Source organism: Elgaria multicarinata, chromosome 7 (assembly GCF_023053635.1).
Source record: "Elgaria multicarinata webbii isolate HBS135686 ecotype San Diego chromosome 7, rElgMul1.1.pri, whole genome shotgun sequence".
Classification (NCBI taxonomy): Eukaryota; Metazoa; Chordata; class Lepidosauria; order Squamata; family Anguidae; genus Elgaria; species Elgaria multicarinata.
The window spans coordinates 6493754-6511574 of NC_086177.1; the positions used below are offsets into that span (position 1 = coordinate 6493754).

The following is a 17821-nucleotide window of genomic DNA, read 5'->3' on the forward strand; positions in this document are numbered from 1 at the left end:
TGCAGATGTCCAGAGCAAAGATGACAAATAAAAGAGGTTACAAGCCCACACTATTATCCAAACATAACAATAGGCTAAGAGAGCATGCTAGCCTTCCTTGAGTGAACACATAATTGCATCACCCAAATATTGTATCATGTATATAAAATTATGCCTTTCTACTGAACTCATATAAGTCTGAATTCTTCTAAGCTTGCATCTAAGCCTTTCAATAAAATTATGTACATTTTCTGATCGTAGGGGATTGCTAATAAGACAGCCCCATATCCATGGCTATTGATGTGCACTACATAAGAAGGCTGACCTATTTCAATTACAGAGCCCCACCTTTGCATGGTCCAGAACTCACTCAGGTTTGGTTCAAGGATGGGTTAAAAGTCACATTGTTCCAAGGTGTTCAGTATCTTCCACAAAGGTGACCTGATGGTCTCAGTTTTTGACAAAGTAAAGCCATAAATATTGGCTGGCTTACATTTCAAAAATTCTGTGCTGGAGTCTGGCCATTGTTTCTAGACACACATAGAACTCAATCTACAGTTTACTTAATTCAACTATATAGATTTAATTTGATTCAATAGGATTAAGGTCAATCTTAAATACATTTATTTAGAAGCCAGTTCCATCAAGTTCAATAGAACATATTTCCTATGTTTGGGTATTGTTGTTGCTTAGAATTAGTGTTTCTATTTGCTCAATATGCATTCTTCAGATAAATTTGATTATTTATAGGACTGCCAGACAAAATTATACAAAATTTCCAAAAGTGCTTAGGAAAACGTTCTTCACTTCTGTGCTGCCTCTCTTCTGTGGTTCACAATTTTGCACATCATGATATGTTATTGTTCTCTGTATACCTGATAAACCACAGTCTCCATTATAATTTCCAGTAGTCAGATAGAGTATGTTGGCTTGTCCATCATCTGTGTGGATGTGCAGCTGGGTCATGAAGTGCCAAAGAGACATGGTGGGCAAGTTGCTGGAGTGTCATCTATACTGAGTTCAGAGATTACAGGTCCTTTTTCCACACTACACCTTTGCTGGTTTTATCCACCTCTTCCTTCAAACCCCTGCTTGAACCCACTTTCCCCATGAAGCTTAACTCATCTCCTCCCCAACTGAGTTCATGCAACATTTGATGAGTGGGTGAAGAGGCCCTATATAATGCCCCTCCAGGCAAAGGGAGATTCTAGAACAACTGGGCTCCCACTCCCATGGAGGTATTCCATATGCACATTAGTACATGCATAGGGCCCCTTCTCATGCTCACTGAACATACTACTGGTGGGAACATGACCACAGTGGTGGGGGAGCTAATTCATGCAATTCTTCCCCCCTGGAGTTGTCTGAAACTCCTTCACAAGTATACAAACAAGTGTAAATAATCTGAAGCGGCTGTCTAAAAATTCAAAGCAACTTCTTGGAAGGGGGGATGTTTAGGGAGGAGGAAACTTGCCTCTTGAGTATCTCCCATTCATTTCAATGGGGCTTGTCAAGGAGAACTTCCCCATGGATCGAGCTTCGTGGATCAGAGCTGTTGCCCACTCTACCACATAAGAAGCTGACTTGTATTAGGTCAGGCGCTTTGTCTAGCCCAGCACCGTCAACTCTGCCTGACAGTGGCTCACCAAGGTCCCCTACAGAGGTTTTCCTGTCTCCTGACCCTTTTCACTGGAGAAGACAAGGAATGAACATAGGATCTCTGTATGTATGCATATCCTCTACTATAGACACAACTATATCTGTCATCTCCAGAACTTTCTCCGGATGTTCACGATCGTATCTCGGCATGTCTTTCAGATATCTCAGCTTGGCTGCTTCATCGTCGTTTGAAACTTAATATGGCAAATATGTTTTTCCTCCTAAACCTTCTCCTCATCTCTCATTCTCTCTTACTGTCAATGATGTTACGCTTACTCCGGTCAAGGAAGCTTGTAGCCTTGGCTTTATATTTGACTACTCGCTCTCCTTTATTCCTCATATTGAGGTAGTAGCTAAATCTTGTCGTTTTTTCCTGTATAATATTGCCAGGATTCGATCATTTTTGTCTGTCTCTTCTGCCAAGATGCTTGTTCATGCGCTGGTTATTTCACGGTTGGACTACTGCAACCTTCTTCTCTCTGGCCTTCCTTCTTCTCACATCAGTCCGTTGGTTTCTGTTCACCACTCTGCCGCAAAGATCATCTTCTTGGCTCGCCGCTCTGACCATGTTACTCCACTTCTGAAATCTCTTCATTGGCTTCCAATTCACTTCAGAATCCAATATAAACTTCTCCTGTTAACCTTCAAAGCTTTTCACGGTCTAGCTCCTGCCTATCTCTCCTCTCTCATCTCACACTATTGCCCCGCTCGTGCTCTTCTCTCCTCTGATGCCATGTTTCTCACCTGCCCAAGGGTCTCTACTTCCCTTGCTCGGCTTCGTCCATTTTCTTCTGCTGCCCCTTACGCCTGGAACGCTCTTCCAGAACATTTGAGAACTACAAGTTCAACCGCAGCTTTTAAAGCTCAACTAAAAACTTTTCTTTTTCCTAAAGCTTTTAAAACTTGATGTTGTGCAGACTTCTACTGTTACTTTCTACTGTTAGTTTTACCCTACCCTGTGCCTGCTTACCCTACCCTGTGCCTGTTGGCATTCTCTTCCCCTCCTTATTGTTTTACTATGACTTTATTAGATTGTAAGCCTATGCGGCAGGGCCTTGCTATTTACTGTTTTACTCTGTACAGCACCATGTACATTGATGGTGCTATATAAATAAATAAATAAATAATAATAATAATAGTCTCTCTTCATGTTTCAATACTTGAATTACTGGGGGGTGGCGGTGGCGGGGGCAGGTACTGTTTTTAGGAGACTGTGAGCAGATTTGGTTAAATTTGGTGGGAGTGTGGTTGGGATTTATGGATTTCATCCGTTGGAATAGTGCCATGTTCCGTATGGTGAGTTAGGCTTCGGCATGCCCAACTCTGCATAGGATGGGGCTGTGAATAGCACTCAAAATATGCCATCCTTCCTTGCCTCATCTGCTGCCTCTGGGCTAGCTGGGCTCCAGCTACAGCCTTGCTCTTCCTGCTACCAGCGAGGCATGGTTCCAAGAGAGCCTGTGCCATCTCTGTACCATCTCTTGTAAATTTTGGATTGCAGCAACCTTCCCCCCCCCCCCTACCAGGCAGCTGCGAAAACACACTGCCCCCCTGGGAAAGGGGAGGGGGGCTCACAGCTTTGCGAGGCTGCTCCAGCATCTCCCTTTTTTCTAGGAGGGTGTTTGCTTGTTTTTGCCGGGGCCAATGAATTGTTGCTGGCTTTTTAGGCTCGTTCTGTCGTCCTCGTCGTCCCTTAATCTTGCAGCTAATAAGAAGAGACACGGAGAAGATGTAAAAATTCTTATCAATATTCAGACGTGCGTGTGTCAGAAAAAGAGACCGGGGGTGCGGGGGGGAGGGGGGAGCGGCGAGTGGGCTCAGTCATGTGTGAGAAGCTGTTGATTGTCGTCCTAGTAGAGTGAAGAGATGATAAGGCTGGGCTAGCGGGTGCTTGGCCCAGAAGGGGAGGAGGAGGAGGAGGAGGAGGAGGAAGCCGCAGCTGTATGCTAATAGCCACGCAGTGACGGCCTCCCTCATTAAACGAGGAGGCTGGCCGGCAGGCAGGCGGGCAGGCGGGCAGGCAGGCGGGCGGGCAGCCGAGGCACACATCGCTGAGCAAATACACTCCAGCCGGACAAATGAAACCCGCGCGCCCTTGACGCACCACCCGCGCGCACGCGCTGCCAGGGAGCAAAGGACAAAGGGCCCCTGAGAGGAGAGGGGCTGGCGCTTGGGAGGGGCGCCGGGGGTGGGGCTAGATGGGCAGGGGGTTCTTGACCTTCCTCTCTTGCCCTCCACAACCCGAGCCTAAGCATGTTTACTCGCAAGTAAGTCCCGGACGTGGGTTGTCAACTGGACTTCACGTACAAATTCACCCCCGCGCCACGATTTCGTGAGGGTTTTGCGTGTGTGTGTGTGTGTGTGTGTGTGTGTGTGTAAAATTGCGTTTGTGGGAAGAGGGAGAGGATGGGCACAAGTGGGCAGCAGTCCCGATCCACCAGAAGATCCCCTGCGCCGCCTCCACTGAAATGAACGGGATCCGTCCCGACCTTTGCGGGCGGCGGAAAGTGTGGCCCGAGGTCCTGGGAAGCAGCTCCCCGTTCCCCCTGCTGCTGCTGCTGCTGCTGCTGCTGGCGAGGGCGGTGGCGGCGGCGCAGTTCCCTCCGGACACGCCTGCTGCTCCTTCTTTCCCTTGGGCTCGGCGATCCTCGTTCCAAACGTGCGCCTTTCACACGAGGCGTCTTCAGGCAAACCCGATCGCCCCAGGATCTTCCCACTCGGCTTTTCGAAACGAACGGCCGCCCTGGAGGAGAGCACCGAGTGCGCCCCCCCACGCACCCCCGCCGCTGCAGATACAAAAAGGCGACCCCCCCTCCGGGTTTCTAACCCACAAAATGGGACCCCTGCCTGCCTGCTTGTCTCTGGGCGAGGAGGAAGAGACCCGGTTGGGGGCGGGGGACGACCTGAAAACCGAGCCGGAGAGAATATCTGAGCTCTCTGCTCGGCAGTTGGTGTGTGTGTGTGTGTGTGTGTGTGTGTGTGTGTTTTAAAAAATTAAAAATCTTGTTTTCACTCTTTTATCACTTCCCCTCCCCCCTCCTTTTGTGTGTAATTATTTAAACGGGAGATCCATGGCAGCTTTATGCTAATATTGTAGAACAAAGCGAGGCGTGAGTGGGGGGGGGGGGCTGGGAGGGAGGCGGTGCAGCCTGGACGGTGAATAGAGGCAGAAGCCGGGCGGGGGGCGGGGCCGGGGGGCCGTTCGCGTGTCTCTCGCGTGTCCCTCGGGCAGACACAACAATCGCTAATTCCTGCGAACACAAAGGCCTTTCTCCCGAGGCCCTGCTCGGCCCGGGTCAAATACTACTAAGCAATGCGGCCATTGTTTCCGACGCGCAGGCGACAAGAGAGCGGCGGTTCCAAAGCCGAGGAAGGCGCACGCCTGGCGGGCGGGAAGGCGGGGCGGAGGGGGAGAGAGACCCACGGCTGCTCGGATCGAGGGGAGGGGAGCCAGCGGGCTTCCAAACCCACCCCCATGCTTGCTCAGGCTGCATCCCGGGTCTAAGGCCACAGCTAGACCTAAGGCTTCTCCTGGGATCCTCCAGGGTTCGCCCCTGCCTGAGCACTGGGTCCCCTGTGTGTCACCTAGGTGAACAGGGTTGACCCCTGGACGATCCAGGGATAAACCTTAGGTCTAGCTAGGGCCTAAATGGCATCCTCCAGTCACGAGATATCTACGAAGGACGACTTCACACGTGACATGTTCACGTGTACGGAATCTCTAACCCTTTGCCCGCCCATGCGGCCCGATCCAGACTGAGCCCCATTCCGCTATTTGCATCCAAAGAAAAGCTTCCCATTCCCCAAATGTGGGGAGAGAACGTCACAGTCAGTATTTTATATCATATGCCATTTTATTTATATTTTATTTATATCAAAGTTCCATAGGCTGTTGCCACGCGGTCCCGCATCCCTGCCACCGATCTGCTGAGCTTCAGTCACGGTGCTCAGCATCAAACCCATGTAGGGGAACTTTTCGCCTCAAACTTCCGCTTTTCGTTTGAATGGGTTCACACTTTTTTTAGCTGCTAGGCATCAAGGGATGGATTCGGATTTAGTTCTACTTAGAGCAGACCTGTTGAAATCAGTGGGCCTTCAGTTAGTCATGACTAACTGAAGTCCCATTGATTTTAATGGGTCTGCTGTAAGTATCACTAAATCTGGGTCTAACCCCAAATGTAGAGAAATCAGGACAATCAAGCAAGTTTGAACCAGGCCTCCCTCTTGAGCATATACATGGGGAGAAAGCAGCCTTAATCTATGAAAGAGCCAGATCTACACCAAGCAGGATATGACACTGTGAAAACGGTTTGAAAGCTGTATATGGAGTGTGTCCTCTGCCCCAACTATTGTCACTACTGTTATAAACCGTTTTGAAGCAGTCGTGGTCTGCGTGGAACCGATTCAGACAGTAAAATTAGGAAAAGCAGTTAACTCCAATGACACTTCCACTCGAAGCACTTTTGAGCCTCTTTTTCCTTCTCGGCTGCTCTATTATTATTATTATTATTATTATTATTATTATTATTATTATTTATTTATATAGCACCATCAATGTACATGGTGCTGTACAGAGTAAAACAGTAAATAGCAAGACTCTGCCGCATAGGCTTACAATCTAATAAAATCATAGTAAAACAATAAGGAGGGGAAGAGAATGCCAACAGGTACAGGGAAGGGTAAGCAGGCACAGGGTAGGGTAAAACTAACAGTAGAAAGTAACAGTAGAAGTCTGCACAACATCAAGTTTTAAAAGCTTTAGGAAAAAGAAAAGTTTTTAGTTGAGCTTTAAAAGCTGTGGTTGAACTTGTAGTTCTCAAATGTTCTGGAAGAGCGTTCCAGGCGTAAGGGGCAGCAGACGAAAATGGACGAAGCCGAGCAAGGGAAGTAGAGGCCCTTGGGCAGGCGAGAAACATGGCATCAGAGGAGCGAAGAGCACGATTAATAATATTAATATTATTATTATTATTATTATTATTATTAGTGGTGGTAGTAGTAGTAGTAGTGGTGGTGGTATATTTTATATTAACATCCCGCTTTTCCCCCAATACTGGACCTCAAGAGTTTTTTTCCCTTCTAGTTGTGCAAATGTGAGTTTTAGCTCACAGAGATATTACATTCAGATGCCAGACCTATTTAGGCTAGGGGTGCCTCAGCGCAGTCCTATGCATATTTACTCCTATTGTGTTTAATGAGGCTTACTGCCTGGAAAATGTGTTTAGGATTGCCACCAATTTTTTTGGGGGGGGGGGGAGGGATCCCTGAACGTTCCTCATGTGGAATAGAAAGCACATGAGATATTTTCAAATTGTATGATAGATGCTGGCCATTGCAGATTTTACACTGAAATACAGACTTGTGGCTGGAGTAGGAAAAGCAAAATGACGTGTGAAGGAGGGCTTTAATCAGTGTAAGAACAGAAGCAGGAGCCATCCTTTTTCACAAGAGACACAAAAGCTTCTGAGCATTTGATTTATTTCTGCTTTGAGGAGCTATTTCTAGTAAGGGCTAGAACGCAGAGAAGAAACTGAACGTTTATTACAAAGCTGAGGTATTAAGACTGCAACCCTATACATACTTACTTGGAAGTAAGTAGACTTACTCTGAGTAGACATGAACAGAACTGCAATTGGCTTGGAGCTGCTTTTTGCTTGTTCACATCTGCCTGTGAAAAAGGAGAAAGGGCATTTGTTATGTCAATGCGCATTCTGGCAAACCCCAATTTTACTTTCGTATTGCAACATTCCCATTTTACATGCCGATCCAGGGAAGCCTCAACTGGAAGCTTCACATACCAATGTTGAAGGGGAGGAATATGCTACAATCCTAACCTAACCACGTCCTCCTTAGGTAGACCCATTGAAATGAATGGGATTTAAGTTAGTCGTGACTAATCTAAGTCCCGTTTATTTCAGGGTTTATTCTAAATAGGACTTATGTTGGATTTTACCCAAAGCCCCATAATGAACTGCGGCTTGATGTCATGTTTACAGAAAGTTTAGGATTCACTTATCATTATGATCCCGCTCTCTTTCAGAGGGTTTTGCTTCACTCTCTTTGGAAGGCCTCCCTTGCAAAGGAAAACGTGCAAAGATCCCAAGGCCTGGAATGAGGACAGCAGCATCAAAAATACAGCAAGAGGTATCGAAGATGCACCCGCCCGAGCCTCAGCAGCCCCAATCCCAGCCAGGCCAAGCGTGTGGTTGCTTGTTTGTTTAAGTTCATAGAATGCATCTGTGGAACAGCACTAAATGTAGATGTACACCCGTGTGTCAAATCATTACGATCTCATCATGGTAAGTCACGCTATACCGCTCTTGCACATTGATACCTCTTATGACATGCAATGACTTTTGCTGTTATATTTTGGATAATGTGGAATAAAAAGCAGGAAATAACACTATGGAAGTGGTATATGGGATGTGTAAAGTGCCTCAACAGATATCAGTGCCCTTCAATACCGCTATGAAGCAATAGTGTGGATCTAGCCTAAGAGTTTCTCCAAACAGAGTCCATTTCCTTCCAGTGGAGGCTGATGGCTCCTATTCCATTTCGAGGCCAGGGCTCAGCGCTTTGGATAGCTCCTTACAAGTTCTGACTGGACCCGACTGAACTAGGAGCCACCAGCCACTGTTCGTTTCCCACTTGGGAAGGAACACCTGGTGCCCTGGGCCTCCTTTGGGGTAGGAAGTGGAGAAAAGGCTATGGCTGCAGCCCCTGCCTGGACCCTAGCTAGAGAAACCTGGTGGGGTGCTGACCCTAAAGCAGCCTTCCCTAATCTGGTACCTTCCAGATGTGTTGGACTAGAACTCCCAGCATCCCCAGCCAGTATGGCTGGCTGGGAGCATGGTGGGAGTTGCAGTCCAACACATCTGGAGGGCTCCAAGTTGGGGAATTCTGCCCTAGGGGTACAATCGCCGGGGCGTGGGAAGGTTGGCGGTGGGGGGGGGGGGAGAGATAATCGGTGCCGAAAGTCTACAGGCTAAATACATGTAGCCTAATATGCTTGGAATGATTTAATTGTATGAAAATTTAATCAAATGCGATTTAATTTTGAAACATTTAAAAAGATATGTTTCGTGCTTGTAAGTCAGCCCTGCATAGCCTTTGCATCTGTTGGCCAGAAGGCTGGAAGGCAGGAGGAACGCAGCAGCTCCATATTTTGCTCAGCACTTGGGTAGACCATGGCCGGCCTGCTCTCCCTGAGATTGCTACAAGCAAACCGGCCAGGGGCGTCGTGGTTCCTTTTCTGGAGCTTTCTGGGAAAGGGCCTGGATTCCCCCCCCCCCCCCCGTGGCTTCCCTTGAGAATCCCTTCAGCTCCCACACGAAATTCACCCTTTGCAGGAAGTAGGGGTGGTGTAAGTGTGTGTGTGGTGTTGTTTTAGAGCATTGACCATAATGCTCTATGGGAGAGAGAAATCTTGCCATTTTCCACTCCTCAACCCGCGCTGTGTTTATGGTAGAGTGGTTGTCTCAGTGATAGAGTAAAGGCGTGCCTCCTGCGTCACAGATCCCTGCATATGCTCAGAGGCGCCTTCTTTTCTCTCGGTGCCTTACAGAACCCTAGCGCTGGAACTAGTTGAGTCCCTCTTCGTTAGTCCGTTTGTTTGTTTTTAAACTTTCCCCCTATACTAGGGTAATCGTTGTTGTTGTTGTTGTTGTTTTAATGAAACAAAAAGCAAGCAAAGAATCTGGATCAAATTCAGCCCTGGGCACCTCGCATTTCTCCCGTAGTAGTCAGATTGGTTTTAATAGGATTGTGACGCGCCGCCTCCAACCAGTGTTTCCTTTGGGACGCGTGTCTTGCTACACGAATAAGACGCAGCGTGGAGCAGGACCTCGCCCCGAAGTCTGCGTTAAGGCAGTTCAGTCCTACACATGTCGAGTCAGCAGTAAAAGTTCCCTCCAGTTCAATAGGGCTGAGTCCCAAGCAAGTGTGCAGAGGGTTGCAGCCTTAACGTTCCATTGATTCCAACGAAAGAATGTCTGCCATTGGGGTTGAATTGCTTCAGTTTCCGTTGGGTCTGCCTTTCGTTAGTCTTGCATTGAAAGGAGACTGTTTACATGAGAAGGCAACTCTTTTTGTGTCCTCGGTCTCCTTTGTGCTCTCTGTGGCTGAGTTCCGACGACAGGCTAATCAACGGGCCGGGCGGTGTGTGTTAATGGGAACAGAATGGGGAACAACCCTTGATTAGCCTGTCCTCCGAACTCAGGCCACAGCTAGACCTCAGGTTTCTCCTGGGATCATCCAGGGTTTGCCCCTGCCTGAGCACTGGATCCCCTGTGTGTCACCTAGATGAACAGGTTTGACCCTGGACGATTCAGGGATAAACCTTAGGTCTAGCTATGGCCTCAGCCTATGTGTTGAGAGAGCAACCCATCCCTCCTACCACGCTCGGTCCTGAAGCGCACCCACTTAGCTTCTGATCCGAACTGGCCTGCTTTCGGCTGCCAGGAGCCTGCGGTCCCTGGGGGGGGGGGAGGGGGGCTCGCTTGCAGGGCGGAGGCGACAGGGCTTCTGCCATCCCGGAGCAGCACCCAGCGCCCCGCCTGCCCGCCCACGCGCGCTCTTTAACTGGTTGCAAATTGGGGCTGCCGCGCCTTGCACCTGCTTTGCGAGAGGGTGCTTGTGAGGTTTCTCCTTCCTCCTTTCTTCCTCCGCTCTGTTCTGTTGTTGCGAGCCTTCGTTTGGACGGCTTGTACCTTTCAAGTGTCAATGCCTCCGTACTGTAGGCGGCTGAAAGCAGCAAGCCCACTTCTCATTTCAGCTGGCTGTGGATAGCCGGGCGGAAAATCAGCAGCAGCAACAACAACCACAACAAGAAATGGATCCTTTGAATCCCAGCGCCTCAATAGCTTTCAAAAGATCCCCTTTGGCTAATGCCTAGCGCTGTTTCAATCCGCTGCCTCTAAATGACTTTCGTTTGTTGAGTGGGTGTGTTGGGGCGGGGGGGGGGGCAGCTCTTCCATCTTTTGCATTCAGAGAGGGGTTTAAACTCAACAATTAAATTAATAAACAACCATCCCAAGGATGGGTCGCTTTTTGTGGGGAGAGATCTTGTCTGTGGTCTAGAGTGAAAGAATGGAATTGCTTAAGACGTTGTTCTCGTTTTCAATCCAGTTTAAAATTGTCTATTTCTTTATTAAATTTCTATACCTCCGAAGCTCTCTGGGCTGTTCACAAAAATTGTTGACGAGATCACGGGCCTGACATCGTAACTGGGGCAACCACCGGTTGAAACATCTTTATCTCTGGCGTTCAGGAGCTCTCGCAATCCGAATTAAAGGGCACTCCTTACCTTTGAATCAATAGGATTGAATTTAGGGAAGAGGAGTGGGGGCGGGGGCTGATTGTGTAGGGGAAAGGTGTGCTGGAGCCACTGACTGGACTTGTTGAGAGCAGACAGCGTCCGAATTAGATTCACACCCCTGAGCACAGCATTCGGACTTAATGGGGACTCTGGATTCGGAGGTCGTTACTTCTCGCTGATACAATCAGGGAAAAGCTGGACGTTCCCCTTCCTCGTCCTGTGCTCTTCTTGGCAACTTTAAAAAGGACCTGGGCAACAATCCCCTGGGAGCCAGTTCTGCCCAAGCCCCCTGGAACGCATGGCGCCCACGCCAAGCCGTTCGCCTCAATGGGGCCGCCGGGTCAGACCTCCCCTCCGGAGCTCGCTCCGTCGCCCTGCTTTGAGAGCCTCGAGAAGGCCCCCGGCCTTCCCCAAGAGCCTTCGGGCCTTCTGCCGCGGTGTCCTGGGGCCGCCCGTTGCTCGAGCCGAGCGCGGGCGGAGAGGCGCTGGGGAGCGGCGTCGCGCTCCCGGCTTCCCCCTCGCCAAGCAGCCTTCGGCGCAGCCGTCGCCTCCCTTCAGCACCAGGGAGACCAACAGCTCCGGGCTCGGGCTGCGCCAGGGCACCTCCGCAGCCCAGCGGCCAGGCAGGCAGGCAACGGAGCCGAGGCCACGGAGAGCCGCGGAGCCCTTTGCAGCGGAGGGCTCTCCACGGGCAGCGCCTCGGCAAGCTGCAGGAAGCGGCGTCTTCGGTGGAGCCGCTTTCTTCTCGGCCTGTTGATCCGGACCGCCCCTGCCCCCACCCCAACCCCCAACCCCCGCCGATCGCCCCCCAGGCTCAGCTGTGACTTTTGCGGGAAGCGTGTCTCGGGGCTCTCTGCGGCCCCTGCCTGGTCTAGAAAGGAAGGGGGCGACCTCTCCCCGCCGCCGCCGCCCCCGTGTGGCGCCCCCCCCCCCCCGCAGCAGCAGCAGCAGCAGCAGCAGCAGCAGCACGCGCCTCTTGCTCCTCCAGATTGGCCGCGGTTCGCTTTCAATAACAAGAGGTTAATTTCCTTGACAAAGGTGACAGGGGGGGGGGCAGAAGGAGACTCCAGCGGGCAGACAGACTCTTTTCTTCCCTCGTCCCCCCTTTTGGCTACTTGATTAGACCCCTTGATTTAGCATCAGATGTCAAACAGCGAAGCGCACGGACCGGATTAAAATGCACGAGTCCCCTCCGGCCCCGTCCTTCTTCTCTTCTCCCCCCCAGAGCCTCCAAGGGCGTCTTCATCAACTTCGAAGACACTGTATCAGAATGGCCGCCCCACCGTCGGCCCACTTAAACCGAATGAGATGGTTTTGAACCAGCTGGTGTCTTAAACCCGGACTCAATCCAGGGGAGGGCTGGATTCTCCTGCGCAAGCTCCTTTGAAATAGACATTACAAAGAGGTTTGCGCAGGAGAACTCCCTGCCGCTGGGCTGCACCTGCAAATTGGAAGAAAGCAAACCCTGCTGAGGTGAAGAAAACTGGAATAAATCAACTCCCTTTTTTCTTTTTTCTTTCTTTTTTTTACAAAGGCTTCTGCTTAACCTCTTAATTTGTGCTGATGTGAAACCCTCGGAACATCAACTCAAGAAGACGCTGAAGTAATTTCTACATAGAAGATAGTGGCCCAGATCCAGAGAATGTAATGGCGTCAGAAAGCGTTGCCGGATGTGGCAATAGCAGTCCTCCATCCTTAATTGCAAGAAGGACGAGGCAAGGAGAGTTTATCCGTAGTGGTGCAGCTAGGTGCTTGTAGACTTAATGGTCTTCTGGTGCCCTCCTTTAGACAGCCCTGGGTATCCCTTCATTTGCGAAGCCCATCATTCACATTTCTCCTATCCTCTTCATACCACTATTCCATCTTTACAACTCCTTCTACATTCCTGATACGTTGGGGCAAATTGCCGACCCTGGTTTTTTTTTTTTTTAAATGAAATACTTTGAGCATGTGCAGTTTTGTATGTTAAACTCACCTAGATCGTAGCACTATCATGATTACAGGAATAAAATGGAGCTTTTCTGCTGCTCTGAGGCCAAACACATTTACTTGGGGATAAACACAATTTTGTTGTAGAAAAGGATCATATTGTAACATCAGTGACTGTAGCCATGCCCAGCTGGCTGACCCCTGACTATAAAATGTTTTGCTTGTTTTAGTTAGAAGGATGCTGAGGCGACCACGTGCCGCTTTGCCACTACGTCTATCATCTTCCACTTTGAGTGGTCATTTGAGGTCATTGGCCGGACTTTTGGTTCCTGGACTTTGTCCCCAAGGGCCGGGCCTCGCTGCACCACTGTACATGGTGACCAATGTGGGGAGGACAAGCGAGGGTGGACGTCTGGGGACACTGCGACGCTGACCAGCCAGTTGCACCTTAGCCTCTGATTTGGAGGGCATCCTGCAAGGCACATGGGACCTCCCTGGCTGGACCCCTGCACATTCCTTTGAGCATACCTTTATCTCACCACTGAGTTGCCCTAACCAGCACCCGGAATCAGAAGGAAGAAGAAACCCGACCCCTTCTCCTGGGTATCTTGCATTAAAAAACTACACGCCAAATAAAGACCTCTTTGCATAGGAGGCTTTTCTGTTGTGGGCCTATCCGAAGATTGGTATGCGTGTATTCAACGTTCACAGTGCAAAAGTTTGTCTGGCTGTGTTCAGCGGGCCTCACTCCCAAGTGCGTTTGCACCTTAAAAGTGTAAAGGCCTGAATATGTGAATCAGATGTTTGAGGATCTGTGAGCGATTCAGACGTGCACGAATTAGACAAGGCTGGTTACAATTCCCGTGTTCGGCTTTGCCTTGGGGTAACGCCTGGAAGAGCCACAGGTCCCTCGGGTGTGCTGGCGGGGGTCGCAGCCCGCTGTCTGCAGCTTTCTAGTCGGTGCTGGAAACGCGAGGCGTCGTGTCCTTTCCCCCAAGTCACCGGGCGGCAGGGAGGAGCTGCAAACCCGGGAGTCCCCGCCACGGAGGCTCGCGGCGCAGGCCCGGCGAGGGCTGCGCGGCCAGGGCGCGGGGGCGCGGGCTGAGAGCCGCAGGGATGGCCTGCTTTCCGCGGACAAAGAGCCCTTCGCCCCGACGCCGCCAACGACGCGGCGAGCCTCGGCCTCTGCCAGCACAACAAGCGGCTGGAGGCGCCGCCGGGCACGCGCGCTCGCGCGCTCCCTCTCCCTCTCCCTCTTGCGCGCCCCCTCCCGAGCTGCGCGTGCCGGCGGGCTGCTTCTCTTCTGCCACTGCCAGTTCGTTCGCCTCAGGATTCCTATTCGCGTTTCTTTCCTCAGGATTTCCCTGGCCCAAAGGCGCTTTCCAACCATCGGCGCGTCCTCCTCTTCCTCGTCGGGGCTTTGGGTCTCCCTCCCTCCCCCCCACCCTCTAACTCCGCACTTTCAGCCTCCTCCCTGACATACTTCGGCCCATTCGTCTCCTTTGTTGCTATTTCGCCCCCGGAGCAGCGGGCAATTCTCTCCCTCCGCCGCGGCCCACGCGCTCGCCCCACCCCCACCCCCACCCCCACCCGGGCTCTGATTGTCATGCTGAGGGCTGTTTCGATTTGGCAGCTCCGGCGCCCCCCTGCAGGAGCCACACAAAGGCGAGGCACGTGCGCCTTCCCATAGAGGAGCAGCAGACCGTGAAAGGAGGCGGAGCTGGGCGTGTGCCGGGGAGGGGGGAGGGGGAGGCACAAGAAAGGCAAAGGAGGGGGGGGCAAAAAAGAAAGGAGAAGGGGACATAAAGAAAAGGGACGCGCCGAAGCCCTCAGGTGCATCTGCTGCGCTCTACCTAGCGGAGCCACTCGCCCGGCGCGCGCCGGCCCCCTTTCCGCCCGCCTCAAAGCCCAGGGAGCAGCCACGGGGAGCGCTGATTGGCTCCGGGCGGAGCAGGAGGCACGAACAATGCTGTCCTCCCCCCTTAAAAAGCGGGCGACGAGGCTGGGCCTCTGGGGGGGGCAACACCACGAGGCGGAGGAGGAGGAGGCGGAGGAGGAGGCGGCGCGCTGGCGGGAGCGCCCGGGGAGCCGCCCGCACAGAGCGGGCCATCATCGACCGAGCGCTCGGAGTGAGGAGGAGGAGGAGGCGGAGGCGGAGGCGGAGGCGAGGCCAAGGCCCCCCCAGCTCCTTGGCTGAGCCATACCCAGCCGAGCTGACAGAGGGAGAACCGGCGGACGGGAGGAAGGAAGCCAGGCAGGCAGGCAGGCAGGCAGGCAGAAGGGAGGCAGGCAGGCAGGCAGCGCGCTGGATGCTGCTGCCGCGGCTGCCGCGCTGAGGCTGAGGCAGGCAGGCGCCTCGGCACCTCCCGCCGCCGCCCGAGGATGCCCCGGGGCTTCCTGGTGAAGAGGAGCCGGCGGCCCACGCCCATCTCGTACAGGACCCGCTGCTGCTACTCGGCGGCGGAGGGAGGCGAGCCGGCGCAGGTGTTGGCTCCTCCGCCGCTGCCCAGCTCGGGCTTCGCCTCGGAGCCCCCCGAGCTGGCGCCTCTGCCTGTCCCGGCGCCGCCGCCGTTCGGCACACCCGAGGGCCCGTCCTCCGCGGCGCCCCTTCACAGCCCCGCGCGGGCGGTCAGCGAGGAGCGCAGCCTGCACCTGGGCTCGCCCGTGTCGGCCGAGTCCTTTCCGGCGCCAGAGCCGCTGCTCCTGGGCCCTGGTGGGGAGCTCAAGCTCTGGGCAGTCGCCGCCGCCGCCGCAGCCGCCGCCATCGCCGCCGGCCCCCCTCCGCCGCCGCCGCCGCCGCCACCGCCCCCCCAGCGCAGCCACGGACCGAGCCAGGGCGCAGCCAAGCGACCGCAGGGCCGGAAGGCCAAGGCGGCCCGCAAGCTGCACTTCGAAGATGAGGTGACGACGTCGCCCGTGCTGGGGCTGCGCATCAAAGAGGGGCCTCCGGAGCCGGCCTCGACGGCGGCGACCACGGCGACGCAGCAGCAGCAGCAGCAGCAGCAGGCGGCGGGCGGCCCCCGCGCGGGGAGCGCGCAGCCGCTGGGCGAGTTCATCTGCCAGCTGTGCAAGGAGCGCTACCCGGACCCGCTGGCGCTGGCTCAGCACAAGTGCTCGCGCATCGTGCGCGTCGAGTACCGCTGCCCCGAGTGCGACAAGCTCTTCAGCTGCCCGGCCAACCTGGCTTCGCACCGCCGCTGGCACAAGCCCCGGCCCCCCAGCGCCCCCGCCGCCGCGGCCAAGGCCAAGGCCGTGCTCGAGGAGCCTGCCAAGGCGGGCGGCGGCGGCAGCGGCAGCGAGCGGGACACGCCGAGCCCCGGGAGCGGCGGCGGCGGCGGCGGCGGCGGCAGCAGCGGAGGAGAGCCGGAGTCCGGGGCCGAGGAGTTCCCCTGCCCGCGCTGCGCCAAACGCTTCCGACGCCAGAGCGCCTTGCGCAAGCACCTGCCCGTCCACCACGAGCCCCTCGACGGGCTGCCCCAGACCCGGCAACCGCCCGAGCCCTGCTCTGAGGAGGCGGCGGCGGCGGCGGCGGCGGCCGGCCACGGCCCGCTGTGCTTGCCCGGGGAGTGCCACCCCTGCCCGGTGTGCGGCGAGAGCTTCCCGAGCAAGAGCGGGCAGGAGCGCCACCTGCGCCTCCTCCACGCCGCCCAAGCCTTCCCCTGCAAGTACTGCCCGGCCACTTTCTACAGCTCGCCGGGCCTCACGCGGCACATCAACAAGTGCCACCCGTCGGAGAACCGGCAGGTCATCCTGCTCCAGGTGCCCGTGCGCCCCGCCTGCTAGAGGGAGCCCAGCTGTGCCTTCGCCTCCAGCACCAGCCAGTGCCGACGCCCAGCCGAGGGCAGCCGCGGGACTGCGCCGCGGGACTCCAGGGCAGCCCGACGACCGACGACCCTCTCCAGCTGCCATCGCCACGGCCGCCGCCGCCGCCGCCGCCGCCCTCCTGTAGGACTCCCGCCCTGGTTGCCGCTGCACATCTATGGTGCTTAAGGCTTCTCTCTATTTATGCCCCCCCCCCCCCCGTTGAAGGCACTGACTCTGGAGCAGCCTCCCCACTCACTACTGCACTCCGCGGCTGCTCCCGCGTCCAGAGTCTTGGGGTTGGTTTAAAGATTCCCCTCCTCTCTCCCTCAGCCCCGAGTCAATCTTGAGGAATGATGATGGATGCCTTTACATTTCACAGGCTATGAACTGAACCTTTTACCCACTTGATTAGCTTTATTATGGCTTGTGAACCGCTGGGATCTGGCTTTACCTTTTTTTTTTTTTAATTATGACTATTCTTCTTATTTTGTATGTGAACAAAATCAACTTGCTTAAAGATATAACTTTGGTTAGTATAGCCACAAATGCCTTGACTTTATTGTTGTTGGTCTCCAGAAAAAAAAAATGTTGTAGAAGCTGCCTTAACGCTATGACATGCCAACGTTACGTTTTCGTTCATTTTCGAAGTAGAACCATATCTTGACGCTATGTGTATATGTTGATTTATGTGTAATTGTTATTTATTGGTTATTTATTATTAATTATGGTGTTTATCATTTTTGATGTGCTTCGCCTTGCTCCCCACCTCTTCCGACGCCTTTCTCCTGCCATTTCACTGTGCATTTAAGCCTGCAATCCTAAACACAGTTACGTGGGAGTAAGTCCTATTGAACTCAATAGGACTCATTTCTAAGAAGACATGCGTAGGATTGCACAATTAGTCCTTTAAAAAAAAAAGAAGAGATACGTTGAAAAGGGTTTAACTTTTATACCTAGAATAAACATACAACTGCAGCCTTTTTATTCTTGGCTTCGAGGGCTAACAGAAAGCCCAGCTTACTTTTAGATGCAATCTCTTTTCTACACACATTATTTTCTTAACTGTTAGCTATTTATAGAATGCTTCAATAGAACTGTTTTAACTGTATAACTATTTACTATTCAAATAAAATATTT

At 53.2% G+C, this 17821-nt stretch overlaps 1 protein-coding gene across 1 annotated transcript; it reads left to right on the forward strand.

Moving 5' to 3' along the window:
* The first annotated feature begins 15262 nt into the window (after positions 1-15262).
* Positions 15263-16686, forward strand: INSM1 (INSM transcriptional repressor 1). The gene has a single exon (XM_063129712.1). It carries the CDS (start codon positions 15263-15265, stop codon positions 16661-16663), a length of 1401 nt encoding a protein of 466 aa, XP_062985782.1. The 3' UTR covers positions 16664-16686.
* The last annotated feature ends 1135 nt before the right edge of the window (positions 16687-17821 follow it).

Excerpts from the sequence above, each read along its gene's own strand:
- INSM1 (XM_063129712.1), top strand. The coding sequence starts at position 15,263 with ATGCCCCGGGGCTTCCTGGTGAAGAGGAGCCGGCGGCCCACGCCCATC.